Below are 26,248 nucleotides of genomic sequence, written 5' to 3' on the forward strand. Positions count from 1 at the left end.
AAGTCTTTCACATCACTGTAATGGAATTTTGGCCCCTTCTTCCTTACAGATTTGTCTTAATTAAAAAAAAAAAAGCATTGGCACATTTACAGGCATAAACTGCTCACTTCAGGTCATGCCAATGCACTCATGTTGGGTTTGAATCTGGAATAAGCCAGACCAAAAATTTACATTTTTCTTTTTTTTTCCCCTGAAAGAATTACACTCCAGAGTACATTAGCAAAGGCCGCGATCCACTTCAAGTGCTGTGCTTCTACTGATAGTTAACCAGATAAATTACCTTTAAAAAAGTTGCACAAATCAAACAGAGCTATATGGCAAGACTCACAACCTCAGTTTCAGTGCCTTAGCACGTTCCAGAGAGATGCCTGTACTGTATTCTTTAGCCCTCTCATCATTACCCCTGAAAGGGCTCTACGGCTCAAACCTGAACAAGCATGAAAAGACTTATTACAACATGGCCAGATCGTTACCATTGAAAGAGCTAAACAAGTAATGGGTCATTCAAACAAGTACAGTGGAGCAAAGGATATTAATAAACAAGACAAGTTTCAGAAAAGACATATTTAAACTTTAATCATTACTTAAGCATGTTTGCAGTGAAACCAGGCACTAAATACTAGCAGTCAAAAATAAAGGAAAAGATACAACCTGAACGATTCAAATCAGTGTCTGTGAAAGTGAGTTTGAGTTTAGTATAACCATAGAGAAGACCATTCTTCCTAATTCAACTGAGTCATTCTTTATTAGTTTCCACCAAATTCAGGCCATGGTCTTGGTCTGCGTTTCCATTGGGGCACATTTTAAGTGGTGCTGTACTTTTGTATCGTGATTGTTTAGTGTGGACTCAGGACTGTCTGCACCCTTTCTCTCCTACTAACAGTGCTCTGTAATCCCTCTGTTTTCATCTGCTTCACATTTACCTCTCTCCAACCTCAAATGCCATTGCAATTGCACCTCTCAATGGTATAGCGTCTACTACATACCAGTGGAGATGTTTTCTTTTTATAGCATGGCTTGATGGTTATTTTGAGCGAGTGACATTACTAAAACTTGGTCAGCTGAGAATTTACCCTTGGTGGTCTGGCTCTTCTATCAACCTGAAGTTACTTTAAGCTAATTATGAGATAGACATTAAAATACAAAGTTTTTAAAAGCTCATATTTCAAATCTTCTTACAGGCATATACAAACTGGTTAGTTTATCTGAGCGTGAACATATTTTTTAACATTTGCATATTTCCCACAATTCCCTATATTAGCATGTTTGCATCTCATAATTCTACACTGTGTTAAAATGCATTTCTAATCCCTTCAATTTGTTTAGCTGATGGTTCAAAAGAAGAACATATCTAGTGGATCCTTCCTCTAAAGTGATTTCGTACTTGGCCCATAATGTCTTCTAAAACATTTACCCTTCTCACTAGCCCTTCAAACGCTTATCTTCATTCAGCTTTTCTCATCTTCCTGACAGTGTGAGGTCATCTTTGGTCAGAGCCTCCTGTCCATTTATTTTACATTTATGTTAACTTTTCTTACATGTTACTGAATTTTGATATTTATTCATTTTGTAATTTTGTGTTTGTGTTGATATACTGTATCTCCAGACTGAGAGTAGTGTTTAGACACATTAAAAGGAATGTTCACAAAGGCAACAGAAAAAGCATTGAATGATTGCAGTTTTTATTTTATATGGCCCTTTTTTAGTTTCATCAAAAAGGCTTAGAAAGACAATTCTAGTAACATGATCTGAGGCTTTACAAAAACTAAATGTTTGTGGAATAACTGAAGGTAAATTTGGTTGTTTTGAATGGTCAGTTTAAAGTATAGTTGAAATACCACGAAGACCAAAGCAGCAAAGCCACAGACAGTAACAGCTTCTTTTCCAGTAGAAACAGAAGTACTTCTGGATGCTGAAACAAATACAATGTTCATGAAATGTGACATGGCAAAGGCCTAAAGATTTGTGGAATGCGTGTGCTTCTGACTGAAATGCAAAGATATAGCACTGGAAACTTTCCAGTCATTTACTGTAGGGATTATGAGAATGACTGAATATCTGGAGTAATCTTGTTTTAGGCTCTTTTTACAGTTGTTTTCCAGATGTGTGAGCTGTAGTCTGAATCTGAACACTGCTGTGTGAAACATCATAGAAATTTTATTAGCACTTGGAGACATTCACTGAAAAGAGACACGTGGTCACTGACCAACTGCCAACATGGCTATTTTTTAAATGCACTTTATAATTTGTCCATGCTGTGTTATAATTTAGTTTTTCAACTGAGACAACTGATGTTCTTGCAAAAATCTTGCAAATGAATTAAGGTTTCTTTAAATGTCTGTTCATATTTTTCTATTGAATTCGATTCATTTTAATTGTTTTTGTGGTCCTTTCTTTCACCTTTGTACCATGTGGGAATCCCTCGCCACCATCTCATGAACAGCCTAACGTTTTTTTAATGTTGTTTAGAAAATGTTATTAAAGGCAAGGTGTTGATATTTTTGTGACTAGGATTTGGCATATTGTTGATGCCAACCATTATGGCGATCAGACCACAGCCCTGCTGTGGACAGCACATACATGCAACACAGTTGCCTGCCCTAAAGAATAGTGGCATCTGGGGATGGTGCCTACATAGACCACAGCAACCTCAACACATTATTATATAATCTCCATAATATCATGTACAGTAAATATTTATTGTAATAAATTATCTTTAATTGACTGCCAAAAATCCTGGTTAAAGCCGAGTATACTATACCATATAGTAACAGCTTCTCCTAAAAGAAAACCAAACCTCAGTACAAGTTGCTGCAAAATAACCCTAATTTGAATGTATTTGTTTAATTTAACAAAATGAAAAATGGGAATGAGCAAATATAGTTACAGACTAGATACAAATATGCTATAGAACAAAATTACTGTGCTTGACTATGTCTACTTAAAGATATGGATGGCTTATTCACCTGCCTGTGTCAATCTTTAAAAATATTAAGCTTTTATTATTTACGCTTTAAAATTATTTATGTTGTGTAACATTTTACATTGTCATGTTACATTTTACTTTATAAAGGGTGCTGTCCTGAGGTAGTTTATAAGTGCTGACCTACTTTACAATTTCTCATTTATTCTTTACAATTGGAGTATGGAGGTGGATGAAGTAATTTGCTTAGAGTCTCAAACAGTATCCACTGACTTTGCTATCTTGTTACTTTGCCTTGTTGGCATTAACCTCACACATCACTCAGGCTCAGAATTCCAGTTAACTCTGAGTTGTACTTGGGGTAACCTGTTTTGATGAAATATACAATTTTAAGCCCAAGTGATGCTCTGGATAGTATGCTGCTGCCATCTTGTGGATGAAATAACATCCTGCTGCCATTAAATTATTGATTTTCCAATGCCTTCTGCCACTATATGGTAATCTGTCAACTTGAGTGGAGCCTTCAACCAAAACACCCAATATAAATGACAAGATGTAAAGCCAGTTTTAGAACAAACTGAAACTAAACTATTAGTAATAGTGATAACAATGTGAATTTGTCATCAGACATTGATACAGATAAATAAATTGATGCAGGTGGCACTGCGTGACGGAACAACCATAAATATGCCTGGTTACTTCAGATGGGTGAATCCATTGTCTTAGGTACAAGGACACACTGTCTGCATTAAATGTATAATGTTTTACAATTCCTTTAGAATTTCCGTTTTTAACTATATATAGGTAAGGTTACCAATTAATAGAAACTGGTTTTCAAGGAACAACTACTTGTTTCAAGAGAACTCTCTAGTTTGGGAATTAGTGTATGTATGTATTAACAGTCAATATACTCATACAAAAAGATAAATATAAGGACAGGAGATGACAATGATAAAGAGTTGGGTACCAACCTGGTCACACAGTATAACTGATTTGCAAAGTAAAGACAACAAACATGCAATAATTGCAGAGACATCTTTTCAGATGCAAGTTCATAACAGAATTGACAAAGATGCTGGAGCTTCCGGTTTTCAGTCCTTCTGTCAGGAAGAGGCAGGTCCAGGTGGACGTTAGTGGTGTTATAACTTGTGTTACTTCTGGTAACGCTCAAAGGCTGTAATGAGGTGGTTGATGGTTTTATATTCTATCCACTGGACTGTCTGGGCTAGGTAATCAGGGGCGGCGTTCACCAGGAGATTGAAGTTTACTATCTTAACTAACCTTTTGGAATTGTGCCGACCTGCTTATCGAGATCGTAATAAGCCCGCTATTAAGGACGGCGCCAGAATGTGCACCCACTCCATATACTCCCAGTGATGAAGGGTCGCTATACACTCAAATACCAGAAAGTATGTCTCATCAGCATGTAATGGCAATCCCTGGTAGGTTTGACTATGTACCTCTGCCTCAATGAACTGAGTCCGTTGTTCCCTGACCTGGACCTTTAGTGCCCAAGGCTTTGTTGCCATATCCTGATAAAGGGCTGCCATGTCCTATTGCTCCATCATCTTAGCAACAATCCTGAAGACTACTCCATTGTAACAGAAAGGGGATGACAATAATAAAGAGTTGGGGTACCAGCCTGGTCAGTTGATTTTCAAAGTAGAGAAAACAAACACACAATAAGTATGGAGATGAGTTTTCAAACACAAGTTCAGGATAGAATTGACAAAGAAGGTGGAGCCTCTGGATTTCATTCCTTCCGGCATGAAGAGATGGGTCCAAGTGGGTGGACACTGGAAGTAATGTCAGAAGTGTTATAGCAGAGGTCTGCAAGGGGAGGAATAAAAAAGGCATTAGGACACAGTGCCCACCCCTGGAGTGACCACAGAATTACATCTACTAGAGACCTTCAGCTGTCCCCTGTATGCACACATGACAACATATAGTAATTGCAATGAAGCCCACTTAATTAAAATTAGTCATTTCACCTTTGTCTAAATAAACATCTTAATATAAAGTGGCATAACAAAGTCAAGATCAGTAGTTTGAAAGTTAACAATCACAGGATTGTTGGTAAAGGACAGATGCTCTGTCCTATGTCAGTACTTCAAACATGGCAGTTTTAGAGTTTTTCTGGTTGCATTAAACTTGCATACACTAGAAATTTCCACTGTGGCAACCACTAATGGGAGCAGCCGAAAGAAGAAGACGAAGAAGACACTAGAAATAATGATGGTCCCAGACTGGTGCTTACATACTCTGTGCCATCTTACAGCATGTTGAAATATTTATATTTAGTATTTTTAAATATATGTGGATTTGCCCTTAGATTCCAAAGTAACAGTATCAGAGGTTTTGTGTTATTATTCATTCATACCTTTTATATTTCAATAGGAATCAAATTAGCCAAACAAAAGGTCAGAATTCCTTATTTTCATACCACACATTTTCTTTCTGCCATCTAACAATGAAATTGATGATTACCAACAAACCATCAGAAAAAATAAATTAGCAATCCAAGTGTCATTAAACCATTTCCTTGTACCTGATTTCTTGGAAACTGCAGCATGAAAATAAATCTATTATTCATTTTCCTCCATACTGAAATACTTTGCTTTTGGCAGGTTTTTTAGCTACTTGAAAAAAATCCTGATGATGTTAGAGGAAACATATCTTGTGCTAAGCAGATCTATTCAATTATCAGAGCCTTTCTAACTTTATATTATTATAGTTTTCTTCTTATGAATTGAAGAGTTTGTGAAAAGATATTGCATACAATGTGATACGTACACACACAAATTTGCATAATGATGAAAAACAAAAAACAATGAAACATTTCTAACAAGCCATTTTTTTGCCAATTTGTCCCACTGTAGTTCTTAATCAGGATGGCCAGCCACTTATTGAGGGCAAATTAAAAGAGAAGCAAGTTCGATGGAAATTCATCAAGAGATGGAAAACTCGTTATTTCACGCTGGCAGGGAACCAGCTACTCTTTAGGAAGGGAAAATCAGTAAGTATACATTCCCAATTATAAACAACATTTGCGCTAATATATTTTAATTATTTTTTCTTCTTTGATTTCTTTGGTTTTAGTTTGACTTTTTATCCCAAATATCATCTGAGTACTGAGTGCAAGGAAGGAATCAACTCTGGACATGTGCCAGCCAGTCACAGCCCATTTTTATAAGGCGTATATTCACTGTGGCAATACATAATATACATTAAATTAGATATCTGAAACAGATTATTTTTATTATGCAAGAATATGCAGTTTGAAAATAAAAAATCACTCCAGCATCATGTTGAAAAGCCACTTTACATCACACACACACACAGTTGCTGATAGTCAAAGACTGTGACAGCCTTGCTCTGGCCATTTCTCTCTGAACATCAACTTGTTTAATTGTGCACTCCAATCAAGGTCTCTTCCCATTAGCCCCTGCACACTTCTGCTGATCGCTGGTAATTTAACTCCTCCTTACATCACTGTGACAGGTTTCAGCCATATACAACAACGCTGTACTCCAAGAGCCTAACGAAACTGATAATTTTACTTTCCCATTTTTTTTTAAAGTTTGGGTCACAGGAAACACCTCCAAAACTGATATGACTGTGAACAAGATGCAGCTGGCTTAATATTTTTCCCATCCTGAGCACTGTTGGCATCTGATTATGTACAACTGCCTTTACACTCTTCATCACCACTGAGATGATACATTATATGGTCAACCACTAACACGTGTATGGGGTTGTGATTGGTTAACATTATAAGAAAATCTCCACCCTTTTTCACAAGCCCTCATGACTAAAAGTATGCAATCTCCCAGACACTCATCCTACCCATTCAGCCTGTGAAGTTCTCCAGTCCTTTCTGTGAAGAGCTTTCAGAACACAGTAATGGGCATAGTACTATAACAGATTTTTTTTTTTTTTTTTTCAGATTCACAAAGGTTATTAAGATGGTCTCAGAAATTTTCAAATCATGCACATTATTTTATCTAGGGGGTTGGCCAAAACAAAAAATAAATTATTAATTATTCCTTCATATGAAGCAGAATATCTTATTAGTCTGTTATTAACTTGGGATTATCTGTTAGTGTATTAAGACTCCATATCCTTCCTTAATACCTTTTATATTCTATATACAGTATAGTCTAAATTATATGCCACTGGTCAATCAGCTTTTACATTGTTTCATACATAGGACTAGAATCTCTGATAAATATGAATTTGTCCTCACATTCACCACAGCCCAGTTGAATTCACATTGGGTTCATTGCCAAGCTCAGACCATTAGGTCACCACATGTTCACTATGGACATTGGCACAGTCAGATTCGGAGATACTGTATTCTAGACATGCTGCAACAAATGGTGATGATAATCATGTAGAGTAATGACATAAAATTATAACCCAAAGCTTTCAAGGTCTCATCAGAATCATCTGTTGTTGTAACCAAGTCCCCATGCCTTTAGGAGTTATTAGTTTGTATTACATTTTCTTTGTTTGTGGAGAATATGGTGAAGGGCTTCTCTTTTCAAGTGTAATTTTTCCACTGCTTGCCAGTTTGATGCAGATGCCATGCACCCTACTGTAATCAGTATGGCATCCAAACCTGCTGAGTTTTCGGCAGACTTTTCATTTTATTTTTTAATTGACAGGTACTATACCTGGGTTGACTTAAAAGATCTGGATATTTTACAGTTATTTGTATAATATGTTTAACAATTGTTCTATTTTTAGAACCTTTTGCTTATTGCTGCTTGGGTAGACTCTGCCTCCCTGTGAGCCAGAATACAGTAAAACTGGCATAGCAGATGGGTGGATGACTTATGCATACGTTCTAGATATGCTAAATTATCAGTGACCAGAGCTATGTATCCTATTGGAGTTGATTCCGTTGACCAACAGGGGATTTTGGTCAAAGTTGACATCGGGGATAAAGAGGCCGTACTCAGTTCCAATATCCCACATGACATTGATAAATTCTGATTGCCTAACTAGCTTACAGTTTTGCAGTTTTGCTTCCATATTCACTGTCATCTGCAGCACATGCTGCAGTGTGAGATCCAGGCTAATCAATCCCTTTGCCTGCCTCTTTCAACTCAGTCTTATTTTCCATCTTCTTCTGACCTCTTGGTTTCCTGCTCATGTTTATAATATATCTGTCTTCTCAGGTTGACTAAATACAGGATATATCAAATAGATAATTAAAAAAGCTAAATAACACCGCTGCCAGCGGAATGCTGTCTTAGATGTCCATCTCGTATGTGACCAAACTTCAAATATGTCCATTTTGAAGTGTCAAAAGTTTTGATATAAGAAAAAATACCTTCCATGTTCCTGATACATGTTTGTAACAGCAAACGTGATCTGAACATAATAGTTTTATTGCATATTCCCAGTGCTATTTTTTCTTGAAATAAGGATATGTTTTATTTTCATTTGTGTGATAGAAGTGTCTTTCCTTGGAGGAATTTCACATAAATATGGATATAAATCAACTTAATACTAGGCATGAGGCATGAACAATTTACTGTGGTACTGCCTTTCAAGAAAAAACAACAGCCCTGTGGGTGAAAAGTTATAGCAGAATATTGTTTGTTTTTCTCAATTCTAAAACTTATTAAGTCTAATGACAAAAAAGACACTCGTCCTGAAAAGGACAAATAAAATTTTTTTTAAAAAATCAGGAGAAAATCCAAAAGGATAGTCAAAGCTAAGGTCATTTGGCAAAACGTGATAACTATCAGAGCATTTATCTAAAAGGAAAGACAAAAATTGCAGTCAGAGTACAATGCAGAATGTCAAGAAGCAATTATGTGAAAGAGACAAATGCATGTGATTGTTTTAACTTTTGTCCAATAGCTCAATGCCCAGGAGTTTGCTTTGTAAAGTTTTATTGCTGTGGGGTGCTGACGAACCCACCACACAAAACACAAGTCACATATTCAAAGGTCTTTGACGTGTGAGATATGGCCGGGCGTTCATCCCGGCCAATACCCCCACGCCACTAGATGGAGCCCTTCCGGCAGCATGGAGGTGCCCCAAATTCCAGCAGGGCCTCATGGATATTGGAGTTTTCCTTCACAGTCCTGCTGGATACCATGGGGGCCACAAGGGAACGCTGCAGAGAGGCTCAGAGACTTTTATGTGCCCTATAACCCGGAAGTACATCCTGGTCACAGGGACAGAGGAAATGACGTACTTCCGGGATGAATAGAAGAGTTTTTGATCTGACCCGGAGGTGCTGGGGAGTCACATGGACTGAGGGTTCAGAAGCACTTCTGGGTCAAGGACTATAAAGGACTCTGGGAAATCCCAGATGGACGAGCTGAGTTGGGAGGAAGGGTGGCAACGCGTCTGGGAGAGTGGAGGATTATTGTATTGTGGATTATTGTAGTGATTTATGAGTATTGTGGAGTGGAGGGTGCTTGGTGCACATTATTATTACAAAATAAATAATAATTGGACTTTTATCTGGTGTCTGGCGTCTAGTCTGAGGGTTCAAGGGGACGAAAGTGCTCCTATCTGTCGCAGAAGCAACGGTAATCAAATGAGCCCAATTAACTAACAGTAAAATGATCACAATGCATTCACAAAGGCAAGGCAACTTAAAACCTAAAGCAAATACACATATATTCTAAAAATATATAATATAATATATAATATAATTGTAGGATGTAGTTCGTTAGGTGAAACTACTGTAATTTTTTTGGTGATGTTCATGAAATCAATAAAACAAATTTTGAGAGACAGGAAGAATACTCAGACGTGATGCCATACCATCAAAGGGCAGCCATATTTAGCAAACACAAGTCATCTTTATACCAAACCAGTCATCCTCAATGCATGTGCTTCAAGAACAAAGGAAAAAAAAAAATTAGACCCCTGAATAAACAGACACAAACATGGGAAGAAGATAACAAGGTTCAGCAAACTCTGGTACAGTCGAGGTGGTAAAGCTACTTTTAGCACTGCTGTGACACGTAAAGCTAACAGATTGATTTCGTGAAATGCCAGATAACAAGTTAAGTCCTGGTACTTTTAGTATACATTACAAGTTTTTTTAACATATATGTAGGTGTTAATTAGTATTTTTAAGACATTCCAAATGTAAAGCATAAGCATTTATTGCTTTTTTCTACAAGAAACCATTTCCTTATGAATGTTTGCATTTATAAAGCTATTCATACAGGTATATCCAGTAGTTTTTACAGTAAGAGTAAACACACAGTTTTTAACAGAAATGTTCTGTTAGTAATAATTTCCATTCACAGGTTGGCTTGGCCAAAATTGGGGCCGTATTTAATACATTTTGCATAAATAACCCCAAGGCATGCAGAACACATGCAGCTGTCAGTTAGAATAAGCATGAATGCCTTCTGCCTAACTTATACATTTTTTCTTTTCAACAGCTGATATTCAGGTGTCCTGGTGGAAGACATTTTAATGAGGCATTCACAAGTTGACCTTTAGGAGTGTCACTTTTATAGTGAGTGACATTTTTTGACAAGGGTCCTTTATATGATTATTAATAAAAAAATAAAAAATATTTTCTGAACTATATAATGAATATTTTTTCAATTCATCTCTTTTCTAAACCCTGTATTTCAGATTTAGGTCACTGGGAGCTATAGGCTCTACCTGTAGCAACACATGAAATTACTCCTAGTGAAGATACCCACTCATTACTGACAGTTTTGGTCATCTTAGAATCAGAAAAGAATTTAAAATACATTTTCTTTTTTTCTGTATAAAGAAACATACTGTATCTCCATGTGGAAGAGGTTACTTTTATTAACACACAATTTCCAAGATTATTCTATATTGTGAACTGGGACCCGGACACAGGCAGACGGACAACATAGTTCCACCATACACCGTTTATTTACAACAATTATTTAGAAGTTGTGCTCACGTGCACCCCAGTGCCTCTTGCACCGTTCCCCCAACTGTCCAGGCCACACAAGTCCAATGCCTTTCTCCTGGCCGCCTCTCGTCCTCTCTCCAGCTCTGTCCTCTTCCACCCGACATCCACTGCTGACTGGAGGGAGACGGCCCCTTATATGGGAACCCGGATGGGCTCCAGCTACTTCCCAGCAATCAGTCATAGCCACACCCCAGTGTGGCGGAAGTGCCGGCTGCGCACCCGGAAGCCGTCCGGGTGTCCCCTGTCGTCTTCCCCCCAGCACTTCCTGGTGTGCAGAAGTGCTGGGCTCCAGGGATATGCAGGCATTGGGGAGCCGCCTGGCGGTGGCCATGGATCCCTACAGGGCTGGGCTTCCAAGCCCTTTACCCGAGGCCCCCTACATAACCAGGACGGACGCCCCCTCACGGTCTGGAAGAGGCACAAGCCCTCCTCCGGTCCTCCTGGGCATCCCGGCCGGGCTCCAGCCCCGGCTGGGGACCACAATATATTCTTTATATCGTGCCTTTCAGAAGGAAACCAAAAGGATAAAACTGCTTCAGAGCAGAGAAATGTATTTTTTTATCATAACTAGATGCCTTTGGAAACCTTTAACCCAACTTCTCCCTTCTAGCCCCGCTTCTCCCTATCACCTCCATACTTTTCTTTGACTGTCAGACCAGATGTTATTCCTTCTCCAGGTTTTTGCACCCTTAGCTAAGGCTGGCAATTAAGGCTCCCTATCTCTCTTTCTTTATCTGCCTCCACCCCACCCCAATCTGTCTCATGCTTTTTTATTTGCCTATCAATCCTAATTTACTAGCCTCTCTTCCCTGGACCAGTAAGTCTTCAGGCAATTTTCTTCCCAACATTCAGTACACTGGAAAAATGTGTTCTTTAACTACCTGCTTAAGCTTCAGGGCTACTTCCAGGTTAATGGATGTGCCATACAACTCCATGTCTGCAAACTCCAAGAGTGGAATCTATAGCTGCTGTGGGAACTACATCCAGGCAATGTTCCTTCTGAGGTGTGTGTATGTGCTGGTGCATACAACATTTGTCACAAGCACAAAAGAGTGAGCAAAGAAATCCACCCAACCCTACAACCCAAGCCATACCACCTGCCAAAAGTTTACAACTACACAGTAGCCCTTCTTACAAGAATCAGAAGAAAGGTGAATGTTATTCACTCAGAAATAATGCTGTCAAATTATTCAAAAAATCAATATTTGAAAAAAAAAAAGTATGCCATATATTTGAATATATTCAAACATAGGTTAAATATTCTGCAGGGTACCTATGTTTGTACTATATATGCCTTTTACAGTTTTTATTATTTATGTATTTTTCTTTTTTGCTCATGGTGCAACTTCAAAGCAGGAAGTGCATATGCCATGTGCACAGTTGCATGAAAGAAGCAGGTAAAAACTCAACTGCAGCCTTCAAATGAAAGTGCTCATTAGTCAATTAATCTTCTTTTACATACCTTTCTTAATAAACAAAAAAAAGCAGCTGGTGGACGATGCGTTAGGCGTGCAGGATCCAACTTCATACTTTGCAGTATGGGATGCCTGTTGAGTGGTGTGAGCAGGAGTAGAGAGTGAATAAATAACATATGGGAATAAACTCAACTTAGTTTTTTCTATTCTCCCTCTTTATAGTTACAAAAAATGTAATACAGATGACCTTTAAAGGGCAAACTCAGTCATAGGACGTACTCTGGACCCCCTGGATGTCGTAGCAAAGGAGAAAATTAAAACAAAACTGACACTCTAACACTCAAGACTTTACAATTAATTCAGTAGAAGTTGTGTCAAGAAACGCTACTGGGACTCCTTTGTACCAACAGAAATACATCTGCATAATGCCTCACTGAGACAGCCAAGTCAGAGCTTTTCTTTCTAATTTTCTTGCTTTATAGTAATTCTAATGTGTATTTCAACCAAAGTGTGTGTGTACATTTATTTATTTAAAGAGCTTCTGTAAAAAGCCAAATTACCCCTTGGGAACATCTATCTATCTATCTATCTATTGTCATAATAACGAGTCCAAGACATTATAAAGGTTTGGGGCAGCCACCCGTATATTGTTTTTTTCCAGCTGCAAAAGGGTTTTGTTGAATCAAAGACACGATGTGCATATCAAAGAGTCAAAAACAGAACTGGCTATAGTAACCTAAAATGGAGACTTTAAAGGTCTTGACAGGAACTGATGTCATCAAAGGGGCCGGCTTCAGAAGTGACGTCATCAGAGGTGCCGGAACCTTGCAGGATTTCCCGGGAAAGGTCTGTAGACAACTGAGAAAGACAGTCAGCGCACTCCGCCACCACCTGGTCGGATGTTTTATTACAATTACTCGAGCCCTTTAGCTGTCTCCTACTTGCACGTGTGTGACAATATCTATCTATCTATCTATCTATCTATCTATCTATCTGTCCTGTAGTATATTCCTTTGTTTTTTCTCACTTTCTTGTATTATTTTTGTCTTTCTTCAGAACTAAATTTTTTACGTCTCTATTTGATTTCTGCCTTGCGCCTGATGATATTATTTTAGGTATCGGTGGATTAGGAGGATTTAATAATGACTGAAAGGATGGATCGAAAACATTATTCATTTAAAAAAAAAATTCTGCTTAGTAATTATTTTTCCAAATAAAAATGATGAGGCAGGCAACTCTGCTTGTTGCAATTCTAAATCAACCTTGGTTAATCTTTTTAATATTTTGTTGTATGTAATGCAATATTTACAGAAGTCAGAAAATATACACATGGTGTAACATTAAGGTGCCTTCAGGGACTTAGTTAACTGAATTTAAAGTTGCGGCATTTTAATTTTGTTTAGTTACTTTGTCAAATTCAGTTATCACATTTTTGCTTATGAAATATTTTTGGAATGAATTATACAGTGATAATAGAATGCTGTTTAATAGCATTTTACAGTGTCATGCAGTTAAAAACATGGCTTGTGGTAGCTCAATAGCTTTCACAGGCAGCAGATTCCACTTCAAGTGAAGTAAAAATTGCACCGATTGATCTGCTATTTTTGGTTTTTGGTTGTACAGAGTCTGTGATTAATTAAACTTTAAGGTTCTTAAATATAACATTTTAGAAAGAAGTAACCCGAAGAAAGTTAAAATCTCTTTTGAAGTTTCAAGTTAAAATTGTTGACTGCCTCAGACTATGATGGAGAGCAGGTCTGGAGCTTTGCTTATAAATTATAGTGTACTAGAAATATTGAGTTGTGAGGTTGTTTTAAATGTAACGTAAATCCGAAATACATATTTGTTCACTCATTCCTTACAGAGTGACACATAATACCTTTCCTCCTGACATTTATTTCTAGATAAATAATTAAAGTTACACAGAATGTTTTTGTGTTGTAAGATAGATAAGTTCGTAAATTTGCGTGCGCTTTTCAAAGTAACATTTTTAAATCTTACAAAAGTATACAGCAGACTCTATTTGTGATATTACTATATTGCCAAAAGTATTGGGATACCCCTCCAAATCATTGAATTCAGGTGTTCCAATCACTTCCATGGCCACAGGTATATAAAATCAGGCACCTAGTATGCAGACTGCTTCTACAAACATTTGTGAAAGAATAGGTTGCTCTAAGGAGCTCAGTGAATTTAAGGGTGGTACTGTGATAGGATTCCACCTGTGCAATAAGTCTATTTGTGAAATTTCCTTGCTAGTAAATATTACACGGTCAACTATTAGTGATATTATAACAAAGTGGAAGCACTTGGGAACAACAGCAACTCAGCCACAAAGTGGCAGACCACTTAAAATCACAGAGCGGGGACAGCGCATGCTGAGGCACACAGGGTGCAGAAGTCACCAACTTTCTGCAGAGTCAATATCTACAGACCTCCAAAAGCTCAAGAACAGTGCATAGAGAGCTTCATGGACTGGGTTTCCATGGCCGAGCAGCTGCATCCAAGCATTACATCACCAAGTGTATTGCAAAGCGTCGGACGCACACCGCCACTGGACTCTAGAGCAGTGGAGATGTGTCCTCTGGAGTGACAAATCACGCTTCTCTGTCTGGCAATCTGATGGACGAGTCTGAGTTTGGCGGTTACTAGGAGAACAGTACTTGCCTGACTGCATTGTGCCAAGTGTAAAGTTTGGTGGAGGGGGGATTATGGTGTGGGGTTGTTTTTCAGGGGTTGGGCTTGGCCCCTTAGTTCCAGTGAAAAGAACTCTTAATGCTTCAGCATATGAAGCCATTTCAGACAATTTCATGTTACCAGCTTTGTGGGAACAGTTTGGGGATGGCCCCTTCCTGTTCCAGCATGACTGTACATCAGTGTAAAATGCCAGGTCTATAAAGAAATGGATGAGCGAGTCTGGTGTGGAGGAACTTGACTGGTCTGCACAGAGCCCTGACCTCAACCCGATAGAACACCTTTGAGATGAATTAGAGCCGAGACTGCAAGTGAGCCAGGCCTTCTCGTCCAACATCAGTGCCTGACCTCACAAACGCTCTCCTTAAAGAATGTTAAAAAATTCCCACACTCCTAAAGCTTGTGAAAAGCCTTCCCAGAAGAGTTGAAGCTGTTATGTGTGTAAAGGCAGGCGTCCCAATACTTTTGGCAATGTAGTGTATCTCAACAAAACCTTAACTTTCCTGACAAATGTCACAGGAATAAGTGTGTCAAATTTCAATAAAACATGTCTACTGGGAGTCACGTTGTTTTATTTCGAGAGACACGGCTACTGCAGTGGGTGAATATCGCATTATGTGTGAACACAACTAAAAGGTACATGGTCATGTTGCCCATGCGGTACTTTAACTTCCCATCATGAGCAACACACAGTATTTCTGTTCAGCATCTAGAATGAATGAATAAATTAATTGTATATGCTTGAATAGCTTAAATAAACATGCCACTTAAAAATACATTTTCAAATGTTGCATATGAGTAATGTGAATAGATAACTGTATTCCCTCATATTTAGTAATGCTCACGGAGTAATGTCACTGAACATTTTTGCTCATTCCATCACGGTCCTTGGAGGGAACATTCCACCCTGAGCACACATTTTACCTCAGAAACATGTGCCTATACTCTTGATCTACAAAGTAGGCTTCAACATCTCCTTTGTGGGTAAGACTGATGTCCCTTTATACTCTGTACAATTACACAGGGACTTCCAGTCGGTCTCTTGGATTGAGAGTTGGGTATCCTCAAGCAGGGTTTCTTGTGCTCTAGCATCTTAAAGAATTTTACAGGCTTTCCCCCTAACCACCATCTTCTCTGGAATGTTCCCAAAAGATTCCCTTGCCAAGCACATTCTACAGTGACTGGGTTTACCACCCTTAGTGGTGCCTATCTTCCCACACTGGCATAGAGAGTAAGTGCCCATTTGCCTTTGCAAATTTTTTTCTGATTTGGCTTTTACTGAAAAATCTAAGATGGATAAAATTTTGAAAAATAAAAATACAGATTTACTATAAAAGTGCATTTATTTAAAAATGGTAATGCCCACCCCACACTATGAATAAATCGTTTTTTTAAAGAGTACTTTATAATAATGCACACTGTTTCTAAGTTCTTTAAACATACAGTACAATTGTACATACAATGATTTCCATTCATTCCAATGCAAGATCACATCCTGGCAGCATTGGGTACAAGCAAAGGGTGGTATGCCAATCCATCTCAGTACACAGTTATGCTTACACACTTTTTTCATGTTAATTAACCTCACCCGTATTTCTTCAGGATATGTTTGGAAATTAGTGAACATGGAGAATTTACAGAACTTGTACAAACTCCATTAGGAGACTGTGTCAAGGCAGGGATTTGAAGAGGGGTCAATAAACCTCTGAAGCAGAAGTACTAATCAATGTGACACCAATATATTTATTTTATTGAAATTATTCGTTGTCTGCACATAATATTATAAAATGAGGTTTTAAAACAATACAAAACAAGGAAAAACAATACTGTCATGATAAAGCTTTTGATTTTGATTTTTTATAAATTCTCCTTGAATTCTCCTCAAAAAATGATGTAGTGGGTTTAGAGATTAAGAAATGTTATGCTCACATCTGTTTTTGTGCTTGATACATTTTAAACATTGTTGAAAATAAGAAATGCTCCTCCACAACACTGTTTTGTTTTTCTTGTGAGTTGTGTGTGTTTTTTTTTTATTTTGTTGATGGTTTCTATGCAATTGCTAGGTATGAAATAATAAGCCTTGACATGTCAAAAAGGTTTGGGGCAGCCACCCGTATACTTGAATAAAGGCTGCAACAAGTGAAAATTGAAGGTACAGTATTGTACAGTTTAAGTCCACAACAGAACTGATCCACAGAAGGAAGCTGACTGGGTTTTAAGGCAAGGCAGGGGGAGTGACATCATCGGGCCCAGAACCGGAAGTGGCAACTTTGGGTCCAAAACCGGAAGTGATGTCAGAGGTTCCCGGCAGAATTCCCCGTGTTTGGTCTGCAGGGATAAAAGAGAAAGGGTTACTGCACCCCACCACCCCCTGGCCTGGCATGGAATTACCTTCTTTTGGTCCTTCTAGCTGCTTCCCATGCGCATGTGTGTGACATAAGCAAGGTCAATTTACAGGTTTCTGTTACACAACATAACATTTTTTCTTGTTAAACATTTTTGGTTGTTTTATTAAACATCATTTTAAAAGGTTAATGTTGATAACTACACAAAGAACAGAGAACATCATTTTAAAAAATGACAGTATGAATTCTAGAAACTGCATAAAATCACTCCTGCAGGCTTTATTATAGAAAAGACTTAAAAGGACTCTGTCCCCAATCCATTATTATAACAGAAGACAACCACACTCATGGCAATTGAAAACAGAATGCAGCTAACAAGTGGTAAGAACAGGACTTGTGCTAGTTTTAGCCACAAAGAAGTCAACTTCTTACATTAATATCGGCTACTGAGGGTCACGCTGTTTCTGTGCCAGTAATAATTGTTTATCCATCTGTTGACTCACAGCCAGAGAGGATGTGACTTGCACAGGTCACACAGCAAGTTAATGATAGGGCCCAGGCTTCCAAATCAGCACTGTAATGTCTAACTTATTAGTCAGTAGGCCATCATTTCTGCCAAGCACTTTATATGATACCCATGTTAACAATCTAGTCTATGACGACGCCGGAAATGTCTGCTAGTTATTTATAACTTTGATCTGTAGACCATTTATCCTTTCCTGAATGACGGTAATCATTTTACATTTAAAGTATTGCAGTAAGTCACAGTTTCTGCTTGAAAAGGAAACAAGCTGAAAAGCCAGGCTAAGATTATAAAAAATGCATATGCATCTCTGGTAATTATTTACAAAATGTTCTTTTTATCGTATCTCATTATGGCTTTCATTTTATGCACATGTTTTCTAAAGATAACACTGGACATTTACCTGAAAGCAATGTTTTAAATAGCACTGTTTCACTTGAATGCTCTCCCTGCCAATTTCCTGCAGTCCTAGCATGCCCGCTTGAAATCATTTTGACATTCACAAAGAGAGACTCCCATAGTATGACTATATACAGTATTTCTCCTTCCTACCTTAGGCTGCTGAGTCATATAATTCTTTAGAGTCCATGAGACCTTTCAGCTATTCATCCAAACCTCCACCTCCCCAACCCATTAACTTTTAATAAGAAATTTCAAAGACCACAGGCTTTTATCGTTTACCGCATGCCTTCTGATTATAACTAAATCACTTTTACGCTCTTGTGAATTTTATTTCTTTGTCAAATTCACATAATTAAAGCTGTGAGGCAAGTTACAAGGAAATTGTTCACTTGTTACAAGTGGTCAAACCTGAACACTTCATTATGTCACATTATTGTACTTGAGCAATAATGAGCTGGGCACATAATCAGCATGGCTTGTTCAATGGAGCTATAAAATCATGATTTAAACATTGGTATTTAAACTGCACTTGTAAAGCCAATAACGCGTGTGCTCAGACTATCCTAGCTTTTGTTCTTCTTCTTCTTCCTGAGGAACAGTGAAGCTTGTTACTTCAGCGTGTTCACCCATTGGGTGCTAGAGATAATCCTGATTTCTGTGGGCACAAGGCAGGAAGCCACCGTAAAAGGGTAGCAGTATTCTTAAAAGTGTATTACCTTAACATCGCCACTCAATTTGGAAATATGTCCTAAGAATGTAGAAGGAAAGTGGAGACAGCATAAGGAAATCCTGAGAGGTCCTCTTTAAAACCAACTCAGCCTGGAATAAAAGCAGGGCGTATCATCAGATTTATATTTAGAAATTTCAGTATCAATAATTAAACAGGACTTCAGGTTTTGTGTAAAAAAGGAAAACAATGTGAAAAGCTGAAATGAATTGACTTAAAGAGCTGCTTGTGGCCCTGTGGTTTGAAGGTAATTGTTGTGAGCTAACTTCAGACTAATCATGCAGTGCTTTGCTATTATAGTAATTAAGGAACACAATTGTTATTTGTTTAAGAGGACATTATTTATATTATTTTTGCTGTTAAACTATATCCAAGCACGTATTCATCCATCTCTTTATCCCCACTTTTTCAAATACAAAACCACAGAAGACTGGAACTTAGCCTGTTGGGAAAGGATCATGATATCACCGCAAAAAATGAAATCTAACCAGTTCTGGATAGCTTGCCAGTCTTTTGCAGGACACATTCTCAAATGCTAGGTTAATTTAAAACTGTCTTATCTGTCTAATGTTTATTTTTAAATTGGTAGAAAGCCAGAGGACCTAAACACAACTTCAATGAAATGTGGGTAAGACGATGACAATGCAAGGAATTGAACCCAGGCCCCATTAGATTACTGTACAAATCATTGTTCCTAAGTGCTTCCACCATCTATCCTATAAATATTCAAATAGAAAATACAATAGAATAATACAATACAATTTACTTTTGCATAGCCCAAAATCTCACAAGTGCCACAATGGGCTTTAATAGGCCCTGCCTCTTGACAGCCCCCCAGCCTTGACTCTCTAAGAATACAAGGAAAAAATCCCAAGAAAACCCTTGTAGGGAAAAAATGGAAGAAACCTTGGGAAAGGCAGTTCAAAGAGAGACCCCTTTCCAGGTAGGTTGGGCGTGCAGTGGGTGTCAAAAAGAAGGGGGTCAATACAATACAATACAATACACAGAACAGAACAAATCCTCAATACAGTATAAAAATAAAAATAGTACAAGTACAGAGCAGGGTTTAACAGTAGATGATATCACATAATATGATTTGGAGACCTCAACCATCAAGCTGCCTCCCCAAATTGGCTTTTCCACAGCTGAAACAGCGCTGGGCCAGCCAATCCAATGAAAGGACCCCTCTACCCGACAATTCCTGCAATCCTCTATCAGGGATGACTTTACCTTAGGCAGGCAAAACATCTTGGCAGGTGGGCCGTGGCATCAAGGGCCATATTTGAGTATCAAGAAGAGAACCAGAATAGGTAAGGGTTAGTAACAAATTACAACTATCAGGTTACTTACTGTATGTTTTAGTGCTAATGACTAACAACAGAGATGCAGTCTGTACAGTTAATCAGCAGCTCTAGTCAGGATATTCTAAACTGAAGTAGTGAGTCTTCAGCCGGGATTTGAAAGCTGAGGCCGGAGGTGAAACCTTTTCTAGTAGCAGGCAGACCATTCCATAGTTTAAGGGCCCTGTAACTAAAAGCTCGACCTCCCACTGTTATTTTATGAATCCTTGGAATCATAAGCAGACCGGCATCTTGAGATCTTAATGTGCACTCTGGTTTGTAAGTCATGATAACTTCAGACAAGTAAGTCGGACCTTGGCCATTTAAGGCTTTATATATTAAAAGGAGGATTTTGAAATCTGCCCTAAACTTAACAGGGGCCAGTGTAAGGAGCAAATGGTTTATTCAGGGTGACACTGCTGTCGGTGGCAAGCATTTAGCTGGAGTCCACTGCTCATGCCACTTGGTCATGCTGTCTACAGATTACAACGTTTCTAGTGTAGTTTTCCTCATGCATCCTTTTTTGGCTACAACGGGGTGCTTGCTAAACTATGAGGCTTGACTCTTAAGTATTTCTTGGAAACCAGGCAGTATGGTTCACTTAATTACCGCCAGAATTTCTAGTTTAGCACGGCCTGTTGTTCTCTTTTCCATTGCATTTGTCTTTTCATGCAGAATTTCTGTCTCCTTAAGAAGGTCAAGTGAACTGCCATCCACTTTGGCCTGACATATTTTATTTCACCTACAAGAGGTATAACCAGAAGTTTTGTTCATAACTGTGGGTTGTGATGAATTTCCAGGTTTCTGTTTCCCCTTTCTGGACATGTTAGTGTTAACACTTTGGTGCCTTACTGTAATAAGAAGAAGATAGATCCTTCTTGAACACCTCCTGCTGTGAGGAGACTAAATGAACTGTGACACTGTTTAAGTATAAAATTCCTTTCTTAAATACCTTTTACTTTATGTCATGAAACTCATTCCAGATTTTCACTTTCCTTTTTTTTTCAGAAGGATGAGGTGGATGACAACCCCATTGAGCTTAGCAAGGTACAAAGTGTTAAGGTGGTTGCAAAAAAACGCAGGGACCGCAGTCTTCCACGTGCATTTGAGATCTTTACAGATAACAAGACCTATGTCTTCAAAGCAAAGGATGAGAAAAATGCAGAGGAGTGGCTGCAGTGCATCAATGTCGCTGTCGCCCAGGCAAAAGAAAGAGAGAACAGAGAAGCCACAACATACCTGTGACAGAGAAGATTCATACAGGAACTCACCAGTGTAGCAGAGTAGTTGTACTATGGAAAGACTAATACCACTGCCACTGTGAAAGTTCAAATGCTGTATAATATGAGCAGTCGATACACACTGCTTTACTTGGATGAGCTACTCCTTGGAATAATGTGCACAATACAAGAAATGGTCGTTCAATTCAGACATTTTGTACTTTAACAAGACATCTCATGCAGGAAATCAAGGGGGCTGATTTTTGTGCACACTGTACAATATACATCTCTCTCATAATCTTTATGATGTAGTCTGTTTAGATAAGAAGACATGAACTTCTGGGATGACTTTGCAAATCTTGCTACTTTTGGAAAAGAAATAACTTTCATTAATGAAAGTGGAAACAGATGGACCAAGGTAACTGAATGGGGCCCTCTATCCTGCCTTGAAGAATTGAGTGAACATATCAAAATATAAAGGCATTATATGAAAATATCAAAACAGCATATGAAATTTGAAGACTGTATCTTTCCAGTCAACCTAAATCCCTACTTTTACCTACAGTAATGCACTGAGAAGTAAAGGAAGTGATGAGATCACAGGTACAAACATTTTGAATGTACTCTTCTACTACTAGTACTACTACTACTATTATGGTCCAGGAATTCTGCTACTGTATCAAGTAGGCCTAAAATCAGATCTTCAGATCAAGTGGAGAAGCTTATTTTAGATTTTTCTTGCATGTAGTTTAATTATTTTATGTTAGGTATTTGTTATACTGTATATAATCCTGGGCTTAAAAGTAGAAGTGCACTTAACAAAAATAAAATTAATTCAGCTCATTTGAACCTAATTTGATGAGGATGCCTTCTTTAGCAGCACTTGCTGAAGGAATTCTACAAGGTAGGTCCCCACTGTCTGGGAACCCACCATGACAGAGGGACCATAGTGCTCAGATTTATAGTTGGTGAAACTTTTTCCATTTTCCATTGGATAACACCTAACAAGAAATACACATTCAGACTGTTGCTATTGTAACCATATGAAGTAAAATCGATAGCACAAAACAGATCGATGACTTTTCAACAGCCTGATTATATACAGTACTTGGTGTTTTGTACCCTTTGCTGTTTGCTAGTCCTGCTGATTTGTGCACTGAAGATTTAAAATGGATGCAATTTTTTAAAATTCATGATGTCTATCTACTCTGTCAAACCTGTGTTGATTGGAAAGAACAATCTGTTATATGAACCCAATGTAATACTTTTCAGGGAGGGGTGCAGTTTTAAGTACTGTGCATCAGAGTGGGCAGAGATGAGATTCTGTCTAGAAAACAGGCTAGAGTGGAATTAAAAATTCAGTCATGAGACTGATTACTAAATTTCACTTGAATAAATTGAGCTGTACTCATTATATTCAGTCTGGGGCTATAGAGTACAATCCCCCATTGATAAATAATCTTAAATGATGATATTATATAATTGGAGTAAGCAGTTTAAAAACTTGAATGCTTGGATGTATATTGTGAAGTTATAATCTTTTAAAGTATTTTCATGTCTTCCTGAAAAGCTTTACATCTAATTGGCCAGTTATGAAGATGTACAGATAGCACCAATGATTTGTGTCAAAAAAAGACACTGTGATTTTTAGATTTTTAGATTTTAGACACTATGGTTCCAACACTAACGCTTTGTCTCATAGACTACAATGTCTGTACCAGAGAGTCAAATCCATAAAGATGGATGATCACTTCATACACTATACCTTTTTCTTTTGTTCTTATTTTTCAAAATATTCTTTAATCTATTTTTATTATTTTCTATGCCCCCTACTTACTTGACTTTTAAAAAATGTAAAATTTTATTAGACTTTATATCTCTCTATTATAATAAAAAACAATCTTGGGAAGAGAGATGAGACGTGACTTTCTCAGAGAGACACTTTCACGTCCCACTAGATGAGACTTTGTGCCAAGAGATTTAACCACACCTGGGGCTGGAAATAAAAGACAAAGAGAAGATGACAAAGTAGAACATCGTAAAGAATTAAAAAAAACGGCGTGATACACATGCAGAGCAGGTTATAGATAATGGAAGCATGAAAATTCACAAGTCTCAAAAAAATTATAGTAAAGATCGCATTAGCACAAAAAACAAAAATTATTATTCGATGAAATAATAATAATAATAATAACAGTGAAAAGAAATTGAATATATTGTTCTGATTTAAACTTTAAGTCGGAGACTTGTAGATCATCTAATTCGTGTTGCCATCAGGGAAAAGTAGTGTTTCTTCCCAATGAAGAGGCGTATACAAAAGAATTAAAAGATTAGTTGTCTGGTGAAAGTAAAATCCTGCGAGAGAAAATTTCAAGCCCCAAGAGACAAGACTTTAGGCAAAGAGATTTGGAAAAGTCCTGCCCACATCTAAAACATTTACAACCACGCACACGGTTCAATCATTTCTCATTTGTGTGAATGCTATTGTCGTGTGGAGAGAAAGAAACAATATTCACTCATGGCCAGTTATACGCCGAGTTGTCACAATGTAATTCCAAACACGGAATCAAAATTCAATGCAATATTGATGAAAAGGTACAAGCGAAAAGAGATTGCATATATATAGACATAGGTGATATGACAGAAGTATGTAGATATTTTTTGGCTTTAAACTTTAAGTCAAAGACTTGAAGATCGCCTAATTTGTGTTGCCATCAGGGAAAAGTAGTGTTTCCTCTCAATGAAGAAGCCTGTCTGTGAGAATTAAAAGTTTTGTTGTTTGGTGAAAGTGAAATCCACAAACGCGTGCGGCAGTGACATGAAGTTGCTGCCGCGTAGTGCAGGCAGGGAGGGTTGACGAGCGAAGCGAGAAGGGGTGAAGCCCCCTAGTATGCTATATGTTTTACTACTGTTAATTTGTATGGGCTGCCTTCCCCTTTTTAATATTAGGTCTTAATTTTTCTAATCTATTTTATTTAATGTGTGTTTCATTATGTAATGCTAATAGCTTATTCTGCACATACTAGTAATCAGTGGTGTCATATGAATATGGACAATGGACAATTCTTGTCCATCAGGTTTCTGGGAAAATAATGACACCCAGGAACTGACATATGAAACTATTTTATTATACTATTTTAAGTTCTTAAATGTGTGCATTACGGTTCATGCGCCTGTATGCCATGCGCCTGTATGCCATTTGTTGAACTTTCCCTGCCTTGCATCCAGCATTAACCAGCATGAGCAGCTGTCCCCCCGAAACTCTGACCTGGGTTAAAAGGATGCACTAAATAGATGTTAGTTGCTCTTGTGCTTATTTTGGCAAAAGAAATATATTAAGGGATTGTTTTGCCACACAAATGTTTTCACAAAAGGTACTTTAAGGTTCTTTTTATGTTAGCGGACAAGTTAATACTGGAAATGGTTAAATTATTAACCTTCATTTATATGTACAACCTTCAAAACTTACCTTTGTTACATTCATTCATCTTCATGTTTCAAACACAATAGTCACCAAGGACCTGTCACTACCCCTACTAGGTTACAGAGCAAATGAAAAGCAACTTCACAATACCTTAGCAAGACCCAATGTCCTATCATTGCCCCATGGCATATCCCTTAAAAGGGCTACACTTCAGAATATCTCAGCAAAGGCCAAGAGCAGCTTTAAGAGCTGTACTTCATCTGGGACTTACCAGATATGCTACATTTGAAAGGGCTGCACAAATCAAAAGGGCAATATGGCTGAGGCTGGCAACCTCAGCTTCAAAACCTTAGCAGGGGCCAAAAGTTGGCTACCTCATCATTATCCCAGAAAGTGCTGCACAATTCTAATAGGATGAGCACAGCCTACACCTGAACAAACATGCAAAAGACATGCTCCAAAAAGCTCATATTGCTACATTTGAAAGAGCTAAACAAATAAGCACATGGGGCAAATAATAACAATAAAGAAAGCAAGTTTTAGGGAGGAAATATTCAAACTGGTATTTAATCATTACTTACGCTTATTTGCAGAGAAAACGGGCATTAAATACTAGAAATCAAAAGTAGATGAAAACAACCTGAACAATTTAAATCAATGTCCATGAAAGCAAGCTTAGCTCCAGTATAACCAGGAGAGAGATATCAGTGCAAATTAAAGAGTCCATTCTTCTTAATCCAACCACGGCATTCTTTAAAAGTGGTGGTAGTGCACTTTCATAGCATGATGGTTTAGTGTGGCTTCAGGTAGCTAAGCCTTCTCTTTTTCATATCCATGCTATATTACCATCTGTCCATTTCATCTGCCCCACATTTGCATCTCTCAATAGCTGTGTAGCTTCATGGCTATTTTTCATTGGTAAGAATTGGAAAATTGAGAATTAACTCTTGGTCTTTGCTACCTCTCAACATGAAGGTTGTTTTTAATATATTTTATTGAATTTATTAAAAGCAAGTAACATTCCATGCAAGCCAGTCAAACTTGACAAAGTCAAATTCAAATCAATCCTCACCCATTAGAAAGAGAGCTAGGCCATTGGACAGAGTAAAACTTTAAGAGTAGAAAAAAAGGGGGCAGAAAAAAATCATTTCCCCCAATTTAAAAGTTTATTCTTAAATGTTATTGATTAGATCCTGCCACATTTTTAAAAAACGTTTGGCACAGATCCTCTAGGTGAAAATTTGATTTTTTCCAATTTCAAATAGAACCTCAGTTACCCAATGACTTAAAAGAGGT

The 26,248-nt window shown here is 37.8% G+C and overlaps 1 protein-coding gene across 6 annotated transcripts in view; it reads left to right on the forward strand.

The window, feature by feature from the left end:
* Nucleotides 1–23,351, forward strand: part of veph1 (ventricular zone expressed PH domain-containing 1) — a 220,293-nt gene extending 196,942 nt beyond the window's left edge. For 4 of the 6 annotated variants that reach the window (XM_039757110.1, XM_039757100.1, XM_039757129.1 and 1 more), the window contains exons 14-15: nt 5,803–5,939; nt 21,317–23,351. In XM_039757110.1, the coding sequence (XP_039613044.1) occupies nt 5,803–5,939; nt 21,317–21,553 (374 nt within the window). In that variant the 3' untranslated portion in view covers nt 21,554–23,351. Of the gene's footprint in view, nt 1–5,802; nt 5,940–8,797; nt 8,835–12,499; nt 12,588–21,316 lie in introns of those variants that run through there. The other 2 variants (XM_039757148.1, XM_039757138.1) reach the window with 2 other exon arrangements.
* Nucleotides 23,352–26,248: the final 2,897 nt, after the last annotated feature.

Source organism: Polypterus senegalus, chromosome 1 (assembly GCF_016835505.1).
Source record: "Polypterus senegalus isolate Bchr_013 chromosome 1, ASM1683550v1, whole genome shotgun sequence".
In the NCBI taxonomy this organism is placed as follows: domain Eukaryota; kingdom Metazoa; phylum Chordata; class Cladistia; order Polypteriformes; family Polypteridae; genus Polypterus; species Polypterus senegalus.